The sequence below is a fragment of the Odontesthes bonariensis genome, chromosome 3 (assembly GCF_027942865.1).
Source record: "Odontesthes bonariensis isolate fOdoBon6 chromosome 3, fOdoBon6.hap1, whole genome shotgun sequence".
NCBI classification, from domain to species: domain Eukaryota; kingdom Metazoa; phylum Chordata; class Actinopteri; order Atheriniformes; family Atherinopsidae; genus Odontesthes; species Odontesthes bonariensis.
Genome location: NC_134508.1, coordinates 5,559,237 through 5,586,555, shown reverse-complemented (window position 1 = coordinate 5,586,555; position 27,319 = coordinate 5,559,237). Strand labels below are relative to the sequence as shown.

General features: G+C 42.1%; 1 protein-coding gene across 3 annotated transcripts in view; it reads left to right on the top strand.

Moving 5' to 3' along the window:
• The first annotated feature begins 669 nt into the window (after positions 1–669).
• slc41a1 (solute carrier family 41 member 1) overlaps positions 670–27,319 on the top strand; it is a 32,772-nt gene continuing 6,122 nt past the window's right edge. The window contains exons 1-10 of one of the 3 annotated variants that reach the window (XM_075460138.1): positions 670–868; positions 2,448–2,494; positions 2,789–3,576; positions 10,756–10,863; positions 16,822–16,893; positions 20,831–20,975; positions 21,943–22,089; positions 25,370–25,517; positions 26,264–26,343; positions 27,153–27,287. In XM_075460138.1, coding sequence (XP_075316253.1) covers positions 3,094–3,576; positions 10,756–10,863; positions 16,822–16,893; positions 20,831–20,975; positions 21,943–22,089; positions 25,370–25,517; positions 26,264–26,343; positions 27,153–27,287 — 1,318 coding nt within the window. In that variant the 5' untranslated portion in view covers positions 670–868; positions 2,448–2,494; positions 2,789–3,093. Of the gene's footprint in view, positions 869–1,058; positions 2,141–2,447; positions 3,577–10,755; positions 10,864–16,821; positions 16,894–20,830; positions 20,976–21,942; positions 22,090–25,369; positions 25,518–26,263; positions 26,344–27,152; positions 27,288–27,319 lie in introns of those variants that run through there. The other 2 variants (XM_075460139.1, XM_075460137.1) reach the window with 2 other exon arrangements.

The window sequence follows — 27,319 nt, the reverse complement described above, 5'->3', positions numbered from 1 at the left end:
AAAAAGCCCCCCAAATTTTTTTCTAAAAATGGGATGATGACAGTGTTAGCGGAACAGCTCACTCAGTAAAAGTCCCCACAGTGCCTTTAGCTTTCCGTGTTTAGATTGTTATAATTGTTGTTTTTTTACAGATACAAACATCCTATTCTTATCCAGCTGCTTCGTGTCGCGGAGCTGTTGTTTAAGACTTTCCACTCAGATTGATTTATTCTCCGTGCTTGTTGATTAGTGACTAAAATCAGTTAGACTGTACCGACATGCGTGTGCACCCACTCGTCCAGGAATCTAGGCCTGTTGTTAAATTCAAACTTCTCTCTGAGCCACTGGTTGTAAATTACTCGGCTTGTGGAGCAGACTGGCACCGCACAGTTTCCACACACGTGGGGGCCGAGGGGACGCGCTTTCTGCCCGACGGATACGCGCGAGAGAAGGAGGGAGCCAGCTCAGAGCGTGGAGGGGAGGAGAGGGGCGGGGAGCGGAGCGGAGGGGAGGGGCCCGCCTTGTGGCTTCCTGCCCCCCTGCACCGGACGGGTGTATTATAGATGCGCATCCAAGCGGCCGGGCGGCGGGGGCCACTGGACGGGGTGAAATGTGAAGGGGGTCGGGGAGAGACTGGGACACAACCTTAACCTCGCGGGAGGGAGGGAGGGTTTAACCATTAGCCAACATTAACCATTAAGGCAGCCGTGCAGAGCCGGTTCCGTACATAAGGCGTGCGCACCGGCGTACACGCTTCAGCCTGCGCGCATTACCAAACTCAGAAGTGGCAGATAGCGACTTCCAGCCAGCCACACGGACGCGTGCGCGCATACTGATCACTGTACTTACTTCGCTTCTTCTTCTTCTCCGGACCGCTGTCACTTATAAGGTAACCACCCTGGGGCTCTTTTTTTAATTCTTCTTATATTTTTTGAGACCACTCTAGTTGTAATTTTATTTAAGAGAAGAAAGCGACAGTCGGATTGATGCCTGTGATCTTACCGGGAGGTGCCATTTGGCCCCTCTGACAGCAGAACAGCTGCATCCACCTTTATGTGACACGGTGATGTTAAAGAAGAGTTTTGGTGCATTTACATCTCAGTTTTTTATGAGTTACTGGAAGTACCGTTGGTGACGGCGGAGGGACGCTCCGGCCCGGCGGCGCAATAGAAAGCCCCTCTGCCCTTATATAAATGAGCAGCAGAGCAGAATAGGAAGGATCGTCTATTCAGCCTGGACCAGGGGAGCACTAATTTACGCCTTTGCCATGTTGGGTTCGGGTACTATTGGTCCTGACTACTAAGCAGAGGATTGTTTCAGCGGGGAAAGCCACAGTGTGTGCGCGGATGTCGCAACATGCAGCCGGATGAGAGCTGTGCAAAGTCAGAGAGAGCAGAGAAGGCTTGGAGATTTGGCCCTCACGATTACAGCTGCCATTTATTCTTTTAATGATAGATTCTGTTCAGACCGCGGCAGACGGAACAGTAGAAATCCCCTGAGCTCACCATTATTTCCAATAGGTCCTGTTGATCTCTTCATCATCCAACTGAGCTGGACGGAGAAAGGAGTTCTTGGGACGAATCTGTGTTTTTTTTGTGTGTGTGTTTTTTCATCTCAAAACACAGGGAATAGAAACAAGAAGAGGAAAGTTTCATGCACTGTAGAGTTTTATTATGGCAGGGCTTTTAGGCCTAAGTTAATGCTGACTGTTTCAGGAAATGAAGGGAGCCTTGATTTGTTAGCCATTTCAAATCAACGCACAGTGCACGTTGGTTAAACTTGGCAACTGGCTGAAAATGGATTTCTAGAGAAGTTCTTGGTACAATAGGGGCTAGTAAACTGAATTTGATAAAGTTTTTATCATTCTGAGTGTGGGCCATGCTCAGGAAAAAGCGGGGGTGTTTTTATGCTGAAGGTTCCACAGGATACTTTGCGAGGCCCTGGTGTTGACACCGTTGGGACACCTCTTCCAGAGCATGTAAGCTGCTCCTCTGTTAATGGCAGAGTATTTTTAGCAGGCTTGAGGAAATGTGGCGCTGGATGAAATCGTTATTTGAAGTCATCGTTGAGCCTTTTCCTGAGCACTACCTTAATATCAGAGGAGAGTGAGGAGCTGCCTTGAAAGCTACCACAGCATTAGTGTTGCTCAAAGTACCTCAGAGTGAGTTTCTGACGTTTCGACTGATTTATTTTAAAGCCTCGTGTTTAGGATGTAGGCGACTGGACATCCACGACAGGTGGAAAGATATCGATGTTTTAATTTCAGTTATAGCTGAGGGCAACGTTACTTTATTTTGTTTGTGTTTCTATCAACTGATTTCTTTTCATTTATGAAGGACGAAGTCGCGTTGTTAAAGTAAAGGGAATTGGCCGACCGGTTTTGTGATATTTGGAAAATAAAACTAGAACAGGACTGGACGACGTCTTGCTTTGAAACTCAATAATCAGTGCATGTGCTCCTTTTCCAGGTGACTGCTAACTCTGGTTTGAAGAGGTTCTTGGAGAGGTTCTGCAGGTAATTCAATCCTCATTCAGCACATCTTTAAATATCTTCTTTAAAAACTTCCCAGCTGCCACATGGTGTAAGGTGAGACAGTCCCAGCCCGGTGCACTGACCAGTCTCACACACCCGGCGCACACTGAGCAGTCTGTGCTGCAGTCTGGCTACTTCAGTGTTTCTTCAGCTTGTACTGGACTTTAAAGAACTGTTTACAGTTAACTGGAGGGGATTTCTGTGGTGAGTCCCTGTTGTTTTTCTCTCTCTTCTGTTTTGAATCACTATGCCTTTTTTTTCCCGGCCTACCCGTAGCATCTTGCAGTGAATGGAGAACATACTGGTTCTACTACCAAAGCACCGACAGGAACACAGGCTCTGCAGACGCACAGCTGCATGTGCCTCACTGCAACTTTTTTCCTACAGAGCAGTTTTCTCCTCGTCTTTAATAGCAACTCCCACTCCCCGTGAGCCTCTTTAATGGGATAAATCAATCAGACTGATCAGGTTCAAAACCAGATCAGGCGGCCGGTTCCATTCTGATCTCCCCATAAAACCGTTAGGGCCAAGACACTCTTGACTTTTTCTTGTCAAGTCCACCGTCCTCCCAAGGCTTCCGCATGGTACTTTGGTCGAAAGAACAAGACAAACTCCCTGACATCGATATGTCCTCTGGGGCCATTGAGATGAAGGAGGGAGCCCCCCTGACCACAACCTTCCTCAATTCCAACTGCACCGTCCACCCGGTGATCCTCACCAAAAGCCCCGAAGAGGGAAGCCCAGGGACCGGGGGCGAGTTGGAGCTCACCGAGGTCACGTCTTTCACAGAGAGGGCCGGTGAGACCGGGGAGGATGAGGAGAGGTCAGAGATTGTAGTGGCCATGGACTGTCGGGCCAACGCCAAAGGTCAGCGGGAGGAGGACGCTCTCCTGGAGAACGCGAGCCAGAGCAACGAGAGCGACGACACCAGCACCGATCAGAGCCCAGAACCATCGGCACCCCTCAAGGAGACCGCCTTCTCCATCGGCCTGCAGGTGGTTTTCCCCTTCCTGCTGGCCGGGTTTGGGACCGTGGCAGCAGGAATGCTGCTAGACCTCGTCCAGGTGAGAAATCCTAATGTACCTCTTACATAGTAAAAACACACAGTGTACATTTTTAATTATTATGTGCAGCATTATCTCATTTGAATAGCTGCACCTCATAAGAATCAGTTCTTGAACAAAGCCAAAGTAACGTGGGTGGGAAATGAAAGGTTTTGGGGGGCTTTGGAAGCTGGTAGCCTATTCTTAGAGCCCAGTTACGAGTGGAAAACAACATTTGAAATATTCGAAAGAACCCCACTGGGCAGCCCACGTGCACTGAGTCATGCTGTGTGGACGGGTTGTTACTGGAACATATGAATGAACTGGCTTAGCAAGACTTGCTCCCCTTGGCATGTTTCAGTCACTGTGCTGCTGGCTTATCTAATACTTTTTGAGATATGTGGACAGGCCGGTGGTCTCACGTGATGGGGGTATTTAAATAACCTTTTCCTACTTTACGGCATGCCTGCCTGTCTCCAGGGCTCCATACTGGTATACAGTGTGTCTCCTAATTACCCGTCACACTCTTCCACTTGAAATCTGACATACTTGGAAGGTGTTTGTTGTAGTGTAGTGTGCAGCCAGAGAGGAGCCTGACTATAACTGAACCCTTTTCCCTGTTCACTCACTGCATTTGTTGTTTTGCTCTTAGAACATCCAAAATGCAAAGTGATTGTGACATTTCACATTTCTTTTAAAGATAGCTTGTAATGCAGACAAAGCTGGAGGTGTCAGCCTGCCAGAGGACCAGTACATTGTGTGCACGCATACTGATGCCAACACTGGGGACCCACTGGGAGAGGCAGGGGAATGAGCTTACTTTCTTTGAGCACCTGAAATGGCAGCACACTGCAGCTGAGCTTGAAAACAGAATCTAGTGTGGTGTCAGAGCCTCTATTACTGTGTGGTGAGGTATCCTCACTCCACCAGGAATGTAGAGATTTGAGGTCAAAAGGTTTTCATGCTGCTTCAACTTTAGTCACTGTGCTGCTGCAATTTGAGAACAGGAAGAAAGTCACAGAAAAGACCTCACTGTTCTCCACTGCCTGCAACAAGTGCCTGCACTGAGACGCCAGGTGAGGCTCGTCTGAGACGACCGTTCCAGTGAGTTCGGCTGAGCATTTAGTGGGTTGCCTCGCTGCCTAATACCCCCTCCATGACACCGGGAAATGCTAACTCAGCTAATCCTCCCTGTCCTTGCAGGAGGGTAATTCTCTAACTCTATCTAAGACTCACTATCTTTTCCCCCCTCGTCTCCTCATCGATTTGGTCAAACTGCACATTTTACTCCATTAAAAGTGAAATTGAACACGGCAGAGTGACAGAACTTTAACTTACCTTACTGGCCAAAGCTTAGAAACTACAACTTTGACATGTGTATGACTTCACTTGTGCTTCAGTTTCTATGAGGCTATTTGAAATGTGACCTCTTGAAATGGGTCAGCACACACACTCTCAGAGCCTCTTTTCATTTTTTAATCAGTAGGCCCTTTTGAATCACTAGACACGATTGGCTAATTAGACTTGAAGCTTGCCGCTTTTCTTTTTTTTCTTTCTTTTTTTTAGAAAAGCAACAAGTGACTAATCTAGTGACTTTTAGGACTAAACGTAGCTACCTGAGTAGGTTAGAAGTAGTTAAAAGCGGTAGGCTCACAGATGCAGTGTTCGCCAAACAACAGGAAGTGGAGCAGTGGCGACATTATGCCTCTTCTAACTTTCTGTCTAAGTGATCACTGTACATGTATGTAATCCGTATGAAACCTCTGCGTTGTGTTAAGGTTAGAACGAATGGAGACCACACCGCTGCTCTTTCGAAGGTCTTTATTTTCCTCCACCTTTCCTCACCGAACATCAGATAAAAGAGCCGCGATTACAATGACGCAAACATTAGCACAAATAAGTAAAACATGGAGCATACCTGACAAAATGAAATGCCAAATATAAATGACAAAATGGGAGCTCACCTTTCATCACCGAACATCAGAAAAAAGAGGAAGAGTTTAGGCAGGACCGTGGCTGTGTTCGAAACCGCATTCTACATACTACATACTGGTATACGACATATTCATCGATCAGACAGTATGCAGAGCGTTTACCCACAATGCATTTTGCTCCTGCCCTGGCTGAAATCAGCCGGCCTGAAGCTGATTTCGCTTAAGCTCTTAACTCTGCAAACTTTAGCAACATTTGAAACATTTTCAGGCGAGAAAGTAGTTGTTTAGATCCCCAACGTGTTGAAAACCTGAAAAAATACCGGCTATTTAAAATTTTGTTCCCACGAATTTGGCGCTACTAAAGCTAGCCGCAGTGAGGAACGCACTTCCGGTTATTTTCACAAAATAAAATACCCGTTGCCTTTTATCAAAGGGAAAGCCATTACCATACTATTGGTGCTTTTGTTTTGAAAACAGGAAGTGAACCTAGCCTCGTTGTAGCTAGCTTGAAACTGCCGTTTTGACAGGAAATGACGATCGGCGACGTCACGTTACGTTGCATCTTGGGTAGTTTGAGTATGAGTAATAACCTCATGATGCATACCCAACATTTCGGTGAATCTAGTATGCATTCGGGAAAAAAGTCAGTATGAGTAGTAGGAGTAGTATGCAGTTTCGAACACAGCCCTTGTCTTTTGTCACAGATGTTGCTCCCCCATAAAAGAATGTACAGAAACTGAAAAAAAAAAAAAAGTTCCACCTGACTATTCTTATAAATGTCATAAAAACAATTTAAAAACAATAATTTTGTGGAATTATACACAAGCCAAATTAACCCTTGTTACATGCATCCAAAATCCCACAACACACTCTTTAACTTCAGTGAGCAGATAATGCAGTGCTTTAAAAAGAAATAGGATTTTATTGACCACGGGTGAACACATAGTCGTAACGGGCCACTTTCCAGTCTCAGCGACAGAAACGGAGAAATGTGTATGTGTAAAGCAGAGGGTTGGAGTGCAGCACACAGACATAAACTGCTAGCAGAAAGCATTTTTTGATTTAGCAGACTTTAGCTTAAAAAAGTTTCATTGGAAATAGTTGCCCATATTGTGCTGCTGTTGTGTTATGCTAGCACTAGCTTACTTAAAATGTTAGCAGGCTCTGTCCCTATCGGGTAAAATGGATTTGCAACAGTTTACCTTCACGCAAATTTGTGACAGTGCTGATGCTCGTTATCCACCACCACAAAAAGATTATAGAACAACTTTATTCTCTATATAGGTTTGTAAAGAATATAGCCATGATAAAAATAAATAAATAAATAGCTTCTACTTCTTCACAGTCTTGTTGACCTGTAAGAAACAGTTACTGCGCCCTGAGGCTATCATCAACGAGGAGTTATTCTAGCCAGTCACAACCTACAACCATTTTGACTGACAAGCGCTCACTTCCGTTCTGCAGAGACTCACGCACACTCCTACACAAATTGGCTCGAAGGACTGCCCAGGCTGGTATAGAGGGGTGAGACGTCTGCATAGTTCTGCTTCTTGGCTTGGCAGCGAAACGATCTAAAACTGTTCATTTCTCTCAGACAGAGCCACAACTTAGAATTCTAAGGGTGACCAGCTCAGTTGGACTGAAGGTCCCATGTGGTTTGTAAAGGTCACTCAGTGCTAGTTTTCTTGGGAATGGCAGGAACAAAGGCCAAATGGGGGATTTTCAGTCACAGAGCAGCTGCACACTGTCACCTGTGCTTCCATAATCTGTGCAGAAAATCTCAAACCAAAAAGGTCTAAAAAAACAACAACAACTAAGGAAAAATAAAAACAGCATTGTTTGTGCAGCATATTATCATTATCATCTTTGTGTGTGTCGTATGTCTAACCCTAACCCAAACCCTGTGGGTTGTGGTGTCCATAGACCTAAACACCCAAATAAAGAAAAAAAGTGAGACAAAAACAGTCTAAAAATACTAAGTACCAGTAAACAGGAAATCTTAGTCGAGACAAAGCTTTAACACCATCCAACCCCCTGTTTCCCACCAGAAATAATTTTGGTCCAACCACATCCACTTGCCTGGTTTTCGCACAGGAGCCGCTGGGAAGCCAGAGCGTGGGTTTAATTCCCTCAGACTAAATCATCTTGATGGCTTTTTACGATGACTTTATTAGACAAAGTTCAATCCACTTGTGGTAAAGTGCTTACAAGTTTCATTTTTTTCCTCCCATTATTTGGTTTGATAATTCTAACAAATCGTAATTCACATTTTAGGAACCTGAACCTAGTTTGGTTTTAAGAACTTTGAATGGCGTCTGATCTGTTTTTGATAGGACGCGCCTTTTTGTCAGTTTCCTCCTTCTCTCCTTGTTGTTATGACCTGACAATTATTAACAACAGGTCAGTTTGGGGCTATTGAAACCTAGCAATATCTCTGATTGATACTTGTTTAGGATATGAGTGATAGAGACTGAGAGGATTAGGGGGTTATAGTGCCGTTTTGTTGTCTTTAGCCCTGGCTAATCTTTCACTCTCTCAAGGATTCTCAGGAATCTTTTGAAACTCCCATGTTGCTTATTCGCACTCCCTCTGATCTGAGCAGACAGTTCAAGCCTCGGCCCATCATCATCTGCACCCCGGATGCTCAGGTCTGCGGCTATGTTAGGACATAGTTTAAAGCTTGACCATTTGTTTTGTGTGTACATGTCAGGGAGCTTCAGTTCTTATTATGACAACCTTTCAAGCATTTCAAAGTCTCTTAGTCTCTCTCTTTTCTTTATGCCCCCTCCCCCTTGCATTTTTTTTTCACTCCTGACCCCTCATGTTTTGCATCTAACTGGCTTTTAACCCCAGATATATTAATCTGACATGATGGTACCTTAACTGTACCATCGATGTTGCGTGACCAGGAAAATGAAACGGACATCGGTTGGTGTAGTTTCTGTGACGCTGCTGGAGACGCAGTGACTCTGTGACATTGCACACCAACAGGTTCAGCTCCGCACTCAGTACAGAAAGTACAGTGATCACAAATAAAATGGGGCCATGTTACTCAACTGGGCAACCGGACCCTCGTGGGGCTTGCATACCAGAGCTCCTATAGGTCTGTACACAGAGGTACTGGGGCTGTCCAGTAGAGTTCCTAGAACGGAGGAGGTGGCCACGAGGAGGGAGGGCTTGTTTGGCTCAGAGCCAGTGTTCCATGGAGACAACAACATATATCACCACAGGGGAGTCAAGGAGGGAGATAGGGGAGTGAGACAGAAGTAGAGTGAGGGAGAAAGCTTGAAAACATGCGGCTTTAAAAGGGGAGAGGAGTGCTCACAGAGGTGCTCACAAGGCTGCTGGGTTGGCAGAGGGCAGCGAGCCAAGCCAAAGGGGATGGCTGTTGGAAAGGAGCTCTGTTTGGCCCGATGACAGCTGAAAGGACAGACAGAGGGAGTTTTACCCACACATAGCGTGTGGATGACATTCCCTATCAGTGCTGTACATCTGGGGTGTGTGTGTGTGTTTTGTTTGAAAAATGGCAGCAGTATTTGTCCTTTGCTTCAGTATCAGCTACTCCACTACTTCCAATCGTCTATTTTCTCCCCTCCTTCTACTTCTTGTGTCAGCTTTACAGAATGTTGATTCAGCTCAGGGCAGGCTGGACTGTAAGTGCTTGAGGCCTGCGGGACCGGCTCCACAGATAAGCACTTTCACTGGAGATAGATCGATGGTCTCAGCATCAGCAATAGCGTCCCTTTGGGCTAGAGTAGACCGCAGACCTGCCATCCCCGCATGGAGCCTAATAGAGGCAGCACTTCACCACACTGACAAGTCCCAGAGAGTCACTTGGAACCCACCTCTAGAGGACTGGCCAGCAGCCATGGACGAGGTTATCGAGGGTCAGGCCCAGTAACAGCAGCTATAAATTTCACTAAAGGCCATCCATTGGATAGGTAGTCACGTTCTCTTACACGTGCTAAACTTGATTTGTGACTCTCGAAGGCTGTCCTTTCTCAAGTTGTCTTTTAAATTTAGCTGGCCTGGCTGATGGTTGAGTTGGCCTCACACTTTGTTTGGTCGCAGGAGTAATGCACACTGAAACGTTTTACTTTACACTTTTATGCTGAGACTGTACTAACATGGTTGCTCATAGCAACGATTGTTCTGAAACACTATGAGGTGGAGGCTTTGAATAAGTTGGCATTATGGGCTTGTTGTCATTGTTGTAACACGTTGCCATACCGTTTGACGTAATTCATCAGCCAGGTATGGTGTTCATGTTGGTCAATTTTAGTTTGTGAGCTGGTCCATCAAGTCAGCATGCATTTGATGCAGTTAGCATGGCCAGTATCTGACACTGACTTTCCACAAGTCAGAGTCAGTGTTTAAATCTACAATAGTAGATTTTCTTTTTAAAGTTTGAGTTACTTTAGATTTTAAAAAAAATAATAAAATGGCTCCTCTGGTGACCCTGTCCTGAATAGCTGTTAGTTTAGCTAGTTCTGTCAGCCATTCTCCCTTCACAAACCCCCACAAAAATACATAAATAAACAACAGAATAACAACAGAACAGCCTTTTAAGATCTCTTGTCACCTTCATTTTTAAATAAACACATCTACTTCATCCATGCTTTTTTTTTTTTTTTTTGTAATTTCCATGCGAGACAACGACAGAGCTAGCATGCTAGGAGGACAATGCTCTCTTTCTTAATCCCAATTGGATTAGATGGGGAAACAACAATCAGTGGACACCCTGTTCCACACTTTGGATCTGCTGAAGTGAAGTGAATTCTAGAATACTATGCACTACAGGTTTTGATATTAAAAGTTCATGATTTGTTCTATGATTGTTGAATCTAAAGAATAACACAACAGTCAGTGAGAAGTACGCCTTCATCATTACACTGACGCATGAGGCAGCCATTTCCCTACATTTAAGCTGTTGGGGTTTTTTTTGGAAACTGGAAGGTAACGATAAAAAAGAGTCAAGGGAAAAACAATTTGACCAAAGAGAGAAAATTTTCAGCATGAAGTCCTTTTGATTTTGTTCTTGTAAATGAGAGGCGGCATGTATAGTTTGAAAAGACCATAGAGACTTAGAGCTATCGGCTCTATCGTGCATGTCTTGTATCACCACTGAATCAGTAATGAAGAACAGTGTCACACAGACCCAGATACATTTGGCCCTGTTCTGTTTGTCTGTGAGCCATATTTCAGTGTGGCAGTGTTTTCACTTTGTTGATGTTGTGTTATTGATACTACACGGTGGTCATTGCAGCACTGGACGGTGTTCACGGAGGTGTCGGAGGTGTTCATCTTGGTTCCTGCACTACTGGGGCTCAAAGGCAACTTGGAGATGACCCTGGCCTCCAGACTTTCCACAGCGGTAAGAAACTTGTGTGTGTTTATTTGAGTGTGTAGCACAGCCTGTATGTCGGGGAGGTTTTACACCAGCTCAGATTATAAATAAAGTATTTCAAGAATTGTTTTCTACTCTTGTTTTGTATCATAAAGTGACTTCACTCTTAAAGCATTTGTAGATAAATGTTTCGATTTGTTAGCCTGGCTGACGCGTCCACATCTCGATGAGATGGTGGTCTGGGAACTAGGTGTGCATTTTCTCGTATTTGAGGCGTGGTTTCCGAATGCCTAGAGCCGTTTATTGGGCGCTACGAATGTCTATCAAATGGCGTCTGGTTCTTCCCATGCTGCTTTGCGCACGATTCATAGCCAATTGTATCACTTATACCAGATGACGACAGAAATTCGACGAGGAAGAAGAAGAAAAAAAAGTAAAATAAAAAGTAAAACTTATTTTAAAACTTACTTAAAACACTTTCTAAGGCTGCATCGAACGGTAACGTTGTGTCCGCTGTTATGTTGGATTAACACTCTACAAGCTTCGGTGTAGTGCATAGACGTCGTCATCGTCTTGCTGCCCCCCCCCCCCCCCCCGTTCTGTGATTGGTTCCCAAACTCTGGCCAAAATAAGGGCGGTGGTTTCCAGGCTGCCTTTGCAGTGAGAATGAAATCGCGTGCAAAGCAGCATGGGAATTCCCAGGCTATCGATTTGTTGACTTTAAGCCACGTTTCTCCCTCTTCAGAAGTTACCCAACCTCTCTCATTGTCAAACCCATTAAAGCTGATTGTTCTTGTGTCAGAGGTCTTGTTGTTTGAAGTGGGTTATAGAGAAACTGATAGCAGCACTCCTTGCCTCTAACATATTCACTGACCCTGCCTGGCCTGCTCACCTGAAGACACAAGTTAACTCGCTGTACAAGATCAACTTGAAGTGGAACAGAACTAAAAGTTTTTGGGTTTTTTAACCTTTATCTGCAGGTGTTGCTAAAAGAATTGCTAAAAGAAAGAAAAAACAAAGAGAAAAAAAATGCATAAATTAATTTTTTGTTACTTCTAAATGAACTAAAATGTCAATCTGGGTAATCTTAACACTTTTTTGGATTGATTTATCATACAGATGTTGAGACAATCTAAATATTACCGTAAATATTTAATCATAATTTTTGCTAGGGACCATGTTACCTGTCCCTAATCCATCCATCCCTTTTCTAAACCCACTTAATATAACTTAATGTCGCGGGTGGGTCAGGGTCATGGTCATGAAGCCTCCCTGGTGCCTCATCCCAAAAATTTCCACAGAGTGCTGGATTTATTCATGGTACCTTGTAGAGATGTGGATAATCTATCGTCTAAAGTCTATTGTCAAGCATCCAATTTGTTCTTCTGCTCCTCGTCTTCTGTGTGTCGGGCTTTTTTTTCTGAATGGTAGAATTGATCAGAACATTCAGATCATGTGGTAACAGATTTGTAGGCAGGATGCAGAGGATTTACGTAGATGACCAAATTTACGTTATAATATGAGCCTGAACCATGAACTTAAAATGTTTTTAGCTGTTTCTGCATTAAAATTGTATTGAACTTCAACAGATTTCCACACAAGTCCTTAAATCGGATAAAGACCAACAGTGTGGTCAACATCAGGTTCAGTTTGAACACATCTCAACAAAGTCTGATCTTTGCATTGTTGATGCTCATCGGGCTGGAAAACCACCTCTAAAGAGTTTGGACTCCACCAAGGTGGTTCAGTGTCTGTGTTCTGGCCTTACTCCAGATGAAGTGTTGTGGAAGGACCTGAGGCTAGCAGTTCATGTGAGGAAATCCACCCAGAATTGAAGCAGAATTAGCCCAGCGTTGCTTTTAAGGGCTCCAATCCTCTCATTCTCTCCACTGGCTTGAGGGAAACAAGTGATGGATCTGATTAGCGTTGCAGACATGCATAATTATTTTGACAATGCTAGTGCCTTTACGCAAGAAAATGCACCTAAAACCACCTCAACTCATTTCATGTAGGAGTTAGAAGTAGCTGCAGACAAAATGCTTGGAATAAATGAAGTGTTGGAAAGTGTTTGAAGGGCAACCAGACGGCTCGGTGTCAGCCTTGCTTGTGTTCTGTTAAAACTTGGTCTTCAAAAGGCGTTAAGAAGTCCTTTTCAGCTTGGTTTTCACAATGTTAAGATTTGGGTCAACTGAGACATTGAGGTTGAATTTTCAGCAGGGTTTTATTAATGACTCATTTAACATTCTGATTTGTTTCCACTTTAATTCAGAATTTGTTGGTGAATCAGAGGCAGAGCGAGGAGTTGATTCAACACTGTTTTATCAGAGCTCCAACACTGATTGAACCATTTCTGAATATTTCTGCCTGAAAAGAGTCTTGCATCCATCATCACAAAGTAGGCCAGAGACTGACTGTTGGCTCTCTGCTGGCTGGCCACAGCAGGACCACGTTTCTTTCCACGCCGCCACTAATTATGAGCAGATTAGGACCGCTGTAAATTTCCTAATGCGCTTATAACTGAAAAAAATAATGTAATCCCTATTGCTGGCTGACTGTCTGAGTTTTAGTTCACATGACTGGTGACTGTGTTTCCTTTTTGGACTTTTAACCCTTATTTGTATTTGGAACATAAGATTTAAGAACTGACATCTGGATATCTGTAATTTAGCACGATAAAGCAACACAAAATAAAGCACAATGTAATCTGAAATGTCAGTGGCTACAAATTTAAACATTCTTTTGCACGGTTCAGGTTCCAACATTGTAAACAGCAAGTCTGCACCACAGTTGAAAAGATTAAAAAGCCATTTTTCAGCTGAAGCCGTCTTCAGCCTCGAATGCATCTTATGTCATCTGTGAATCACTTTCACAACATCTCTGTGATGATCCAAACACCACTTACACACACACACACACACACACACACACACACACACACCCAGAGCTGAGAACTTGGCATCATCATCAGGGATCATCACATAACACCAGGCTATGTTTCTGTGAAATTATCATCTGTGTATTCCACCTCTTTACATCATCTTCTAACAGGAACTTTCTGCTCTTCTTCTTCTTGAAAAAGACTAAAGTTCCGTGTACAAGCTACTCAACACTTTCATGGACATAATTAGTATAGTATAGCGTGTCTTATTCAGACTTTTCTACGGAAGCCCAGAGCGGACGTGGTACGTATAAACTTTTTTCTGATGATTTTGTCGAGATAACAAGATAATTTACCGATGGTTCACAATTTGTTTGTCTTGTAGAGATAACTTTCATATCAGCCCGCGTCATTTAAGGAGACGGCCGGCTCGACTGCAGCCCAAAAGGCGTTTACACCTCAGTGATCCTGCTGATAACCGTCTCCATGGTTACCGAATGATGCACGAGAGGTGCCGTTATCATTTTCTCGAGATAACGAGATAAATAACTCGTTATCTCGAGAAAACTAAATGCTTGTCACACCAGCGGGACTTGCTTTGTGCATTTTCACAGCAGAACTGTTACACAAACGCTCCACATTCCATGTTTGATTCATAGGCTACTTTATTCAGTTTTCAATGAAAGGGGGGTAAACATGGGTACACCTTTGCCAGAAATACAAATAAACACATATAAACAGGGGCGGACTGGGGAGAAAAAGTGACCTCGAAAACCATCGGTAAATTAACTCGTTATCTCGAGAAAACCATCAAAAAAAAGTTTATACGTACCACGTCCGCTCTGGGCTTCCGTACTTTCCTGAGCGCGCTGCACAGATGTTTGACTTCCTCTCATCCGTCCACCCTAATCTCTTAACAAATCCTCTTTTTTTAAGTGACAGCATGAGCATCGGAGCCATGGGCGTCCAGGCACGTGGAGCATGTTGCTCAGTGGCTGATGCGCCAGGTTACAATGGCCTCGTGGCCCACGGTACACAGATTATCTTTCTGTCGTGCTTGTCCTGCTGTTGGATGTATTGGATGGTGCTAGGATGTTTGAAATATGAGACAAACGCCTCACACGTTGTCACTCAGCCCTCCAAACCCCCCCCCCCCACTGTGCCTCTTCATTACTCACCTCCGCAGCCCATGTGTTTTTGTACGTTAAATAAATTACAGTTGACATTTCAGCCTTTATATGTAAATGGAAATATGGATTCATTTCATTCATGGCTGACGACTGATGTTTTAAGTACAAAAAATAACTAGAATAAGGAGATGTACTAGAAGTTCCATGAAGCACAACTTGCTGCTTGTACAGTAAATCTAAGCAACCTCTGCACTCAGCTGGAGTCGTGCAGTCACCAGTCCAAACTAAGTCACACATTAGTTGGATTGTGGAGCATTTTGGGGCTCTACCAGCGTCTATGAATAATATATAGCTCTTGAGCTGCTTGATGAGAAGCGGCTTTCACCACCGACAGACTTGTACTTCCTGTTGAGCAGAGTAGTGTAATTGTGGTGCGGATTTGTAGGAAATAATCCAAGCAATACAATAATGGGAAAAGCTATCAATACAGAGCTAAAAACAAGTCCCTACCAAAATAAATTGTATGATTTGCTTTTGTCCTTGAAGGATGGCTTGAAGGATGATTAGGATTTATTACAGCTTGGGTCTAATGTGCTTTATCCAGCAGCGGTATAAGAATGTACTTACAAACGCACAAGCCGGGATTTGGGAAGTTAAACAAGTTTATACTTAGGCAGAGTGATTCTGAACAGCCGACAGGAATGAAGTACAGTTAGTTCTTCTGAATTAAACAAACAGTGACTGTACAGGTGAAAGTAACGCAGAGTATGGATCAAATCTGAAAGTCTTAAAATACAGCTTAAATATGCAAGTCCATAGCTTTTGTCACATTTAAAAACATGTCTCCATCTTTGCCCCATTATAATCATTCATGCTTCTTTTCTTTGTTTAATCTTTTATTTACGTTTTTCTGCTTCCAAAGTGGTATGCTTTCTTTGTTAACTCTTCTTTCTCATTGTTTATACAGTTTCTAACATGTATTTATTTTTTTCTAAATCACTTATTATTATTCAACTAATGCTTCTCAGGTAGCTGTCATTAAACCCCTCCTTTCTAATCTGTTATTAGCGTTTGTTATTTTGCAATTGTTTCAATGCGAATTTATGTTAAGTCCAAATTTACACCTTAAAGGGATAGTTCGCCTCTTTTGGCATGAAGCTATATGACCTCCCATACTAGCAATATCATTTATGAACATTTTCTCTCTCCCTTTAAGTGCCAATTAAGTAAAGTTTGACTGATTTCAAAGGAACCGTGGCTGAACACCAGCTTCAGACTTTATGGAGCTAAGATAAGTTTAAGAAAGTTGGAGCACACCGCATAAAAGCCAGGCTAACTAATAGATTTTTGTTTTCAGCACCTGTGGAGAGCTGGTCCAGCTGCTCACTGTGTCATGGCTGAAATGTTGTCACATCTAAATGATTTGGAAGCCTTTGAGAGAGACATCCAGAGGAATTTGAGTCACCTTCTGGGCCACATGTCTGGGGATGACAAGTGTTTCCATGTAGTGCATTAGTGAACTAGTTTTTCTTATTTTGGTTTATTAAATCCAAGCATCAAGCGGACACTCTCACAGGGAATGTCCATGTGTCCAGACTTCTCTCTTTCCTCTGGATTTGTTAATGAGATGACAGAAAGGAAGAGGAGGCTGTCTGTTTGTGTCCTCTCACTGTGGATGGCCATTTGGATCATTGATCTGGATACACAGTAGCCCTCTGTAGCCACAGCCACTTGACGATTGTGTGTGCGGGTCTGTGTGTGTGTTTGTATGTCTGAAAGAGGAAAGATGAGATAAGTGGAGTCGGCCACAGGGTGGGGGATCAGATCAGAGTGTCTTTGTCCATAGAACTGACTTCTTATTGTTCTGATGGGATCGAGATGCAATAGCATGTGTTTACTCTGAACCACACACACACACACACACAAAATCCCACACAGGGAAATGATAACATGCTGTGTGCTCTATGTCTTTTTCAGGCTAATATTGGTCAAATGGACACAGCCAAGGATATGTGGAAGATGATCATGGGGAACTTGGCCCTCATCCAGGTAAATAAAGCTACCATAAGTCCTGCACTACTGCCATGGAGGCCCTTTGGCCACGCTGATGCCCGCTAAAGACACTCGAGCTAGAAAATTGGTTTGAAATAAACTTGAGGTTCGTGGTCAGATCGACACAAGATGAAGTACTCATACTTATTTTGAATTATAGTTTGATCATAAACTCTGACAGAGAAGCCCATATTCACCTCTTAACTTCTCAGTAGCCAATCTGTCCCCCTCAATATGAATGTCTGAGCATATGAAATGCAAGTGATGTGCTCTTTAAACATGAAACCACATAATGCTTTGGGTTGCATGTCTTTAATGCTGGCTTCCTAGAATGCTATTGCCCAACTAGCATACTGAGCAAATTGACAAGAGGCAGCAGGGCTACACAATTTTTGTCTCGACTGCCTGGTGTTTATTCATTGTTGAGGGTTAACTTTTATAAGTAATGGCTTGTTTGGTGCATCATCCTAGTCTTTGGAGGAGAATTGGAGTCCTAACCTTATTTTAGAAATTTTAAGACTTACTAATACTTGAGGTGGATGACGTTTTGTGTTCAAACTCCATTTCAAAATTGGGAATTTTTCTAAAATGAAACAAAATCCTAAATTTTTTAATTGATGTATTTGTTTAAACCAGTATTTAACAGGCACAAGGCAAAATTACCAACCAACTTCATTGTATTTAGAAAATATTTTTGAAAATCTAGAATTTGATACCAGCAGATAAGTAGCACAAATATCCAAATTCCAATATATGCCTGTAAATCAATGGTACCTCACACATATGCAAAATCATCCATACCATGGACACCGATACACCTAAGCCATCGTAGACACTCAGTGGGGTCACATGGCACTGAAAGGATCAGATAATTGGCTAATTTACAATAAGATTGAGTTATTAAGTTCATGTAGACACCTTAATCTGACAAGAAATTGGGTCGAATCGAGTTACTCACGATCGGATTAAGACCCCGAGATAACTCAGTTGAAAGTCAAAATAAACCTGCTTGTAGACGCTGAAGCACGTGGTGAATAAGACTTTGCGTTCTGCGCATGCTCCAGATTTTCTTTTCCCGGGGTCGTGACCCGGAAGTCAAAGGAGACGATATTCCTGTTGTTGTCGCCATCAGAAAGAAACAAACAACGCGATGGAGAATGCTCCGTTGGGCATCGAGTTTGTGCAACAAGCAGCTCATCACAGACCAAATGTAGAGGGACGTAGCTTAATCTTGCTCTGCGTTCGCCATTTTCTCGAATGCCTGAGTTTGTTGTTGAAGGGGTCAACAGGAAGTGGCTCTATTAGCAATAGTTGAAATAGGTACAGCGCCACCTATCGTATCGGAGTATGACACGCTTTGTGCCTCTGATCCGATTCATTCACCGCCATATATCCAAGGACAATAATTACCCTTGCTCAACTCATTCTTATTGTAATTTAGCCAATTATCTGATCCTTTCAGTGTCATGTAACCCCCGGCTTTTGGAACTTTCACTTATAACAACCTTGATGGTCTTTCTCACCGTCGTGTCCAGAGAACTTTCTGTTGATTTGGCCTTTTACTTAGATAATACAGTTTCAGGTGAACTGAGCAGCAGACTGTAGTGACTGTCAGGTATTGCTGAGCCCATGTGGCTGTATAGATCGGGATGACATAACAGTTTCTTGTGGAGTGCTGCTCGAAGGCTCAAAGGTCACTTGCATCCATAAAAGGTTTTGTGACCTTGGTCTCTATGCACTGAGTTTTGCCCAGATTCCCCGAACCCGTTCACAGTAGTATGCACTGGAACATTGAAAGATCTTTGCTGTTTGCACTGAAAAACATGTGTTTGAACTAGTCAACAATGGTCCGATGGAGTTTGGCATAAAATGATGAACCACCACCCAACCTTGCTTGGAAAAACAAAACCTTTGGTAGATGCTCCTTTTATACCCAATCCTGACACCCTCGTCTGTCACCAACTTAGAAAATTGAGCATGAGTGACACTTGGGCTCCTTCAAAGTTTACAAAATGACTGTTTTGATTTAGCTAATTATTGTTGATTAGCTGCTGATTAGCCATTATATTAAAACCAACGATAGGTGAAGAACAAGTATGGGTTTTTCTGGGAACAAATGTGTCTCAATACTTAAATATTATATAGCCCTTCGCCTTGGTCAGGGAAATGCACTCTAACATTCATGTGACATTTCAGGAATCAGGTTACTCCCAAACCTGGGAACAGGTGGGTTTTAAGTGCTCTATGTGTACAGTAAACACAGTGAGTATGCGTTACCGGTGCAACAACAAAACTGGACATGTGCCCAAGTGTCCCCACTTAATATCTGAGTTACACAAAAGAGTCCTCGATATATCCTGCTAATCGGAAATTTAGCATTTAGCATGAAGATCTACAGTATTGGCAGAAATGAAGTATGATGTTCATAAATATGATTCATTAGAGTAGCATCACAAGAATATAGGAGTAGTTGTGTTTTTGTTAACTTAGTCTTTGGTGCTTTTCTTTTTTTCTTTTTTCTTGTTGCCTGCCATGTTGCATCCCTGTGTTTCTACTGCTGTAGCCTTCTGTAGACAAACTACAACTTGCCTCTACATGGACCTTTAACTTGTTCATTCAGTTGATTCCTGTCTGTAACTTTGACACACGATGTCATGTCACTAAATCCTACACACTGGTTCTTTAATGTCGTTGGACTCGGTGCAGCCAAGCAGCATCCTTTCCTCTAAGCTGCTTATAATTATATTTTACTGCACAGTGCAGTGCAGTGCTGTTCATACAGTAAGCAAGGGTAAAACGATGGAGAAGGACCTCAAAACCCTCAATCAGACAAGATGGACTTTAAATAATAGAATGGAAACCCCAATTCCAAAAAAGTTGGAATGATGTATAAAATGTGAAAAGAAAAAATACATTTGTTCACAAATCGTATTACCCAATATGTTGTTCACAAGATTATGTTGAAAATGCAACATTTTACTATTTCATGAAAAAATATTGGATCATTTTGAATTTGAAGGTAGTAACACGCCTCAAAAAAGGTTGAGTTAGGGCATCAAAAGGCTGGAAAAGTAGGTGATACGAAAATTAAACAGCCTTCGGTGCAATTAATCAGGTTAATCGGCAACAGTTTCGTAACACAACTGGGTGGAAAAAGAGCACCTGAGAGGAGGAGAGTCTCTCAGAAGTGAGGGTGGGCTGCAAGGTAGTGTGGGGGTTAGCCTTGTTGCCTCGACAGCAGGAAAGTTCCAGGTTCAATTCCCATGGTTCTGTGTCTCGTTTGTCTCTGTGATGGACTCCATATTTTTCATGAAATCATAAAATGTCTCACCGTCAAGTTTTAAAATGTGTCTGTGTTCTATTGTAAATAGAATGCTGATTTATGACATTTGCAAATCATTTCACATTTTACACAGTCCCATAATATTTGGAATTGACTGTGTAAAAGAAAATGACGTATGTTTACATTTTCCTATCAGAATATTAGCTCTCCCTCTGCTTTCTGAGGCTGCCCCCCATTTCAATGCTTGTCATTTGATGTAGGTCTGTGGTTATGTAATATTCAAAGAGACAACGCTTCCGGGAACGCTTTAAACGTGTCCTCTAATCCGGGGTCAGTGTGAACTCCCACGGGGACAAACAGGTGCTTCAGTTTGTTTGGGGCTGGTGGTCCTGTTAATCTACAACTTGTTGTAGTAATTGGGGCGGGTTTGACTCCTGACACTGTTTAGAAACAATGTAGTTTATTGTACTACTTCATGTAGTGTGTATAGGTGAAGGCCGTGTAAAGTTCAAAGGGGTGCAGGCTGATTGATTGAAATCTTCTTAGATGTAACAGGAGAGTCGTATGCATCTGGAGAGTAGATGTTAGATGAAATCGATAGCTACATGGAGCATTTTTAATGTGTGTGACTGTGTGTGTTTGTGTGTCCAGGTCCAGGCCACAGTGGTGGGGTTTCTGGCTTCCATAGCTGCTGTAATCTTTGGCTGGATCCCAGAGGGACATTTCAGGCTGGGCCATGCAGTGCTGCTGTGTGCCTCCAGCGTGGCCACCGCCTTTATCGCCTCTCTGCTCCTGGGTACGGTCACCACACAGGAAGACAACTTCATTGCATAAGCAGCTACTCATCAGGCTTATCAAGGTTTTACCATGACTATCAGTGTCATGGCTAAAGTTCAAAAAGTCTGATTTGCATATCAAATACACTCTTATTTTAACTATATGTTAGAAATTAGACTAATTTTGTCACATGGCTTGGTAACATTGAGTGGTATTCAACTAGATACTCAAGCAGGGTGTTATGGTAAACCAATTACTTTAATAACAAGTACAGTCGTGAGATAAAGATATTCTTACTAGAAGATAAATGTCATGGAAAAATATTGATCCAGCAAAGTTTCAGGTAAAAATCAAATAATTAAAAGAAATATATTTAGGAAAGGCATCTTTATTTATATAGCGGATTTCATACCACAGGCAACTCGATGTGCTTTACATAAAGACAAGGCATTTAAAGAACAGCATAAAGCAGCTTAAAAACAAGCAATTTAAAGAGAAAAAAACAAAAAAATAGAATAAAAATTAAAAGACAGTTAAAAGCAATCAAAGAAGAGGGGAAAATGAAAATATAAACTCAACCATAAGCACACGGAAAGATAAAATTTTTTAACCTGGATTTAAAAGTGCTTACAGTTGGGGCTGATTTCAGTTCTGCTGGTAGTTTGTTCCAGTTGTGTGCAGCATAACAGCTAAAAGCTGCTTCACCGGGTCCAGTTTGAACTCTGGGCTCCACTATCTGACCTGAGTCAGCAGATCTCAGAGCTCTGCTGGGTTTATACTCTGCTAGCATGTCATTCATGTATTCTGGACCTAAACCGTTCTGTGATCTGTGGACGAGTAGCAGAACTTTAAAATCTATTCTGTATCTGACCGGGAGCCGATGCAAAGACTTGAGAACTGGGGTGATGTGATGTGAAATTTACACAAATTTGACCTCGGATGTCCTCCATGTTGTAACGTTTTGCCTCTGGCTTGTAAACCCACAGGTCTCATCATGATTGGTGTGATCGTCGCGTCCAGAAAAGTCGGGATTAACCCCGACAACGTGGCCACACCCATTGCTGCTAGCCTCGGAGATCTGATCACCCTGTCCCTGCTGGCAGGCATCTCAACAGGGCTCTACAAGGAGCTAGGTAATGTGAATGTAAAGCTGATAATTACACTCAAATAAGTGCCAACCTTTATGTCTTTTCACTGTTCTTACAGCTGTCTCCATACATAGAATGATGTAGAAGGGAGTTATCACTTGTGGATACTGAGTAGATGTTATTTGACCTAATGTGGGTGAGGAGCATTGAGTCTGAAAATATAATTTTGCATAATGAAACCAAATATAAAGTGATACTGTTTTTCAGCTCCTCTACATTCTTGAGGTAAATATTTAACTTTTGCCTCGCACTACGTTCATATATCAGCTATAGTTGCAAGGTTTCTGAAGTATTTAAATACAAAACATGTTAAGGATTTCATCATCATCAAGTGTGAGCACCTCTATAAAAGCAGAAGTTTGCTGGTCTGGAACATTCTGGTGAGTGTTAACACAACGCCAAGGAGGAAAGACATCAGAAATTATTTTAGAGAAGTGACTGTTGCTGCCCATCAATCTGGGAAGTGCCTTATAAGGCCGTTTCCAAACTATTTGGAGTCCATCATTCTGCAGAGAGAAGGATTATTCACAAGTGGAAAACATTGAAGACAGTTGTCAATCTTCCCAGGAGTGAACGTTCTAGCAAGTTCACCCCAAGGTCAGACTGTGCAATGCTCAGAGAAGCTGAAAAAAACCCAAGAGCCACATCTCAGACTCTATGGGCCTCAGTCAGCATGTTAAATGTTAACGTTTATGACAGTACAATTAGAAAAAGACTGAATAAGTATGGCTTGTTTGGAAGGGCTGCAGGAGAAAGCCTCTTCTCTCTAAATAGAACATGGCAGCACAGTTTAGGTTTGCAAAGTTACATCTGAACAAACAACAAGACTTCTGGAACAGATGAGACCAAAGTGCAGATGTTTGCTCATAATGCACAGCAGCACGTTTAGAGCAAACCAAACACAGCATATCAGCACAAACACCTCACACCAGCTGTCAAGCACGGTGGTGGAGGGCTGATGATCTGGGCTTGTTCTGCAACTTTATGGGAAAGGTATACATAGCTTTCCACACACTGCTTCAGCATTTTTGCTTAGTTTTTTGACAATTAATGAAGGACACAGTGTAATATGTCATGTTGTTGTTCATCTGAGGTTGTTTTTATCTAATTTTAAACCCCGGTGAGGATCAGATTATTTTTTTATATGTTTTTGGTTTTTTTTATACCATTTATCCCTTTTGATATTTTAAACTGTTAACCTCACCTCCAGAAAGTAGGTACGGTTTCTATTTTAAATGACTTTTTTAATAAATTCCAATAGTAGTTCAATCAGAGCTGGAATGAGCATTTTCATGGTAAACTGTTAAAATTGTGATAATATTACTCAAACTAATTATTAATGAAGAAATGTTTGATGAGATTAATTGAATTGAATTGAATTGAATTGAATATACTTTATTTATCTCTTGCAGGGAATTCTTTCGCCACAGCGCTCCAGCGCACAAATTACTAAAGATTAAATATAACAAAATTAAAAATGACCACGGACACATAAAACATCCGCAGCATTCAAAAATTAGATCATTGTTAGATCATTATTAGATTGAGCCAGTCCCATAACAGTGGTTCAAAGTTTGCTGAGAGTCTCTTTGAGGTATTTAAACATGTTTAATTCACTTTTACACAGCCACAAGCTGCTGAAATGTTTGCTAGTACTGATTATTTATAATGTTGCCCCACATACATTTAGATATTTAAAGTGACAAATGAGAGAAAGGTAGAGACATAGTCACTAAAAATAATATTTTTACTTGTTTGAAACTTGGAATCTAGGTACTCACCTTTACTAAACCCTCCAATCTGTTGTTTCTCTGTGGATCAGACTAACTTTGCACTTGTTTTTCTTTACGTTTTTATTCCCTAGCTTTTAACCCAGCATGAGACTCTGTTTCTGTTATTGTTTTATTGTTTTTATTGTTATTGTTTATTATTGTTTTTACATTGTTCTTATGTTTTATGCCTTATATTTATTGTTTTTACTTATGTACAGCACTTTGTTTCAACCACGGCTGTTTTATAGGGCTTTATAAATAAAGTTGAGTTGAGTTGAGTGACACGTGCCACTCAAAGACAACAGAGGTTTGTTACAAGTTGGGCCTGATGGAGATCAGTAACTCATTCACTGATAATAATAATAATAATAATAATAATAATAATAATAATAATAATAATAATAATAATAATAATAATAATAATAATAATAATAATGATGATGACATGGGCAACAATCTTATCACTCGAGCTCCCGGGTGACAGTCAAAGACAGAATCCTATTCCTGGGATTTGTTCGCTTGTAATTCCATGATGGAATCATAATAGTTAGTTGTGTTTTTCACACAACTTCAAAAGCCTTTATCACCTTTGAAGCACTAAAAGGGAGCAGCTGTGTAGAATGTGTGAAATGTGGCTCTGCTTCTGCCTGCACGGTACAGTAAATAAGGATGAAAGCCTCCCACACCTAATCTCACTGTGTTTAAGGGCGAGAAACTGGGGTAGTATTTTCAGCAGCGACGCACCCAGCTCCCCACGGTTCCCTCGTTTCGCCACCACAGACACACAGACAGACAAACAGAATGACTCGGTAGATCTGTAACTCCTGTATCTGTCAGAATTGTTACAGTCTTACTTTAAATGTAAGACTGGGCTTACTGGGCTTCTAATTTGGGCACATTTGGGGATATTTTGACTCAGTCACACAAACACAGCTGCTGTCTGGGGCTTGTAAGTGGTCTATGTGTTTGAACGTTTTGTTTTGGATGGTTTGAAGTGTCCTGCGGTGTCAGTTGAGCTGAAACACTGCCACCTAGAGGATAAAACAGGGACTTCACGGCATTCCAAATTCAGTTTTGCTTCGCTCTCACCAGCTCAAGGCTGTTTTATTAAGTGAGGTTTTCAGTTACTGCTTATGATTTATTGTGGTCCATTGATAGATCTTGTATGATTGCGTGATTTAAGAATTTCAAACCTTTGACGTGTTTTTTTTTTACATTCTAATCGAGTCTAAGTTGCTTTTGTCTGCAATAATGAAATCTGTGGCCAAAATATGAAAGTGCTTCACAAAGTAAGGTAAAAACTGAAAAGGAAAAAAGTAAAGTAAAGACATTAGATTTAGATTTTTGCATCTGATTATATCATAGACAATGAATTTGCCCAACATTTGACTTCTCGGCAGAGATTTCTGAATAGGAAATATACAGCACGATCGTCCGGCTCGTGTTTAGTCTCTGAATCCATCTTTGTCCTTTTTCCCTTTCTTCCCATTCAGAGTTCAACGACTACGCCAACCCGCTGGTGTGTGCGGCGTTTGTGGCGATGTGCCCCCTGTGGGTGCTGATAGCCAGGAAGATCCCATCCACCAGAGAAGTCCTCTACTCTGGCTGGGAGCCAGTCATCATCGCCATGGCCATCAGCAGGTAGGGATCGTTGTCTCAGTATTGAAGCAGGTCAAACAGGCCAAAACATGTATTTAACACCCATTTAAGCTTGGAAAAAATCTCCTGCATTGCTGCTTATATTTGTACAATTCTGATTCCAAAAATACTGGGACGCTGTGATGTAAATCAAAACAGAATGCACAGATTCTAATTGAAAAATCGTCTAACCACAGAATAGTTTTGCTCTTTGCTTTGGTCCATTTTAAATGAGCTCTGGAAGCGTTTCTGTAACAAGATTAGTTGCAATATGTTCCTCCAGATGTTTCTTTTTGGTACCACTTCCTTTTGTCAGCATTCTAGCTAATATATTTCACACAAATGGTAAAACTCCTCACTTTCTACATTTAATGTTTTCTTGGTTTATAAGATGTTGAAATCATTGCATTCTGTTTTTCTTCACATTTAAACAGCGTCCTGATGTTTTTGGAATCAGGGTCTTAGAAAACATCCAACTTGGTTTGCTTTCGTTTGTTGTTTTGTGATAAAAGCAGTGATAAAAGTGAAGTGAACAAAACAATAAAAGATAAGAAACAGAAGTGCATGGGTGCCATACTGAATAATGTATTCAAAATAAATAAAACAAGGCACGTGGTGGTGTATTTACTGTCAGGCAGTACTGCACAGGAAACCTTACTATCTACACAAACAGCTGTGCGGCTGAAGGATCATAAGTAATGAAAAGAGAGCAGCTTTTGACATTTTTTCAATCTTTTTCTTTCTGTCAGTGTTGGAGGACTGATCCTCGACAAGACCGTCACCGACCCGAACTTTTCTGGCATGGCCGTCTTCACTCCGGTCATCAACGGTGAGCGATCAGAAAGCACAAGTGTGGAATTTAGATTCTGATTGAATTTCTCTGGAAATCAGCGACAGAGATTGTAAACAGAGGAGCGATAGTGATGATATCTGTCATTGTGCCAGTAGAGCATCAGATGTGGAGAATTCTGCTGAGCGTTATAATCTTTACTTCAAGCTGTGAATGTGCTGAAATGTGCAGGGAGGTCACCCAAAGTTAGCGTATATGCAAAGGGTTTGATCCAGAGATGGGACCACGTCACACATGTGCAGGTCTCAAGTAATTTTTTCAAGTCAAGTCACCTTATTATTGCAATTTTACCTGCAGAATCTGATCTTAATAAAGTGAAAAGACAAGCTATGAGTAACTGTCAGTAAACATCATTGGCCAATGTGTCCAACCTGTCCACCCCGTATCATGTCAAGCTAACGTTAGCTAACTACAGACTAGGCTAACAGGATAATATTAGCTAATTTGACGAGCACTTACTGGTCAGAATGGATCTTCAAATGAGTTAAGTTATGGTTAACACTCAAGTCATTCAAGTCATCGTGTCTCAAGTCAAGTCAAGTGCCGAGTCTTTAACTTCCAAGTCCGAGTCGAGTCTCAAGTCTTTTCTTTTTTGTCAAGTCAAGTCACAACTCATCAAAACAGCGACTCGAGTCCAAGTCACAGTGACTCGAGTCCCCATCTCTGGTTTGATCTGACAGATGAGGGTTTTTGTTTTTTTTAAACACTCTTCTTTTTCTTACCAAAAAATAGGAATCATTAACATGCAAACTCTTTCTTTTTTTTTCTGTTGTGTGATTGTGTACCAGGTGTGGGAGGTAACCTGGTGGCAGTTCAGGCCAGTCGAATCTCCACCTATCTCCACATGAACGGTCTGCCCATGGGGGATCCGAGCCCCACCCCCAGGAAGTGCCTCACACCCTGCACCTCCTTCTTCGGCTCCAGTGAGTTTCTGAGCAGCTGCGGAATGTTCCAC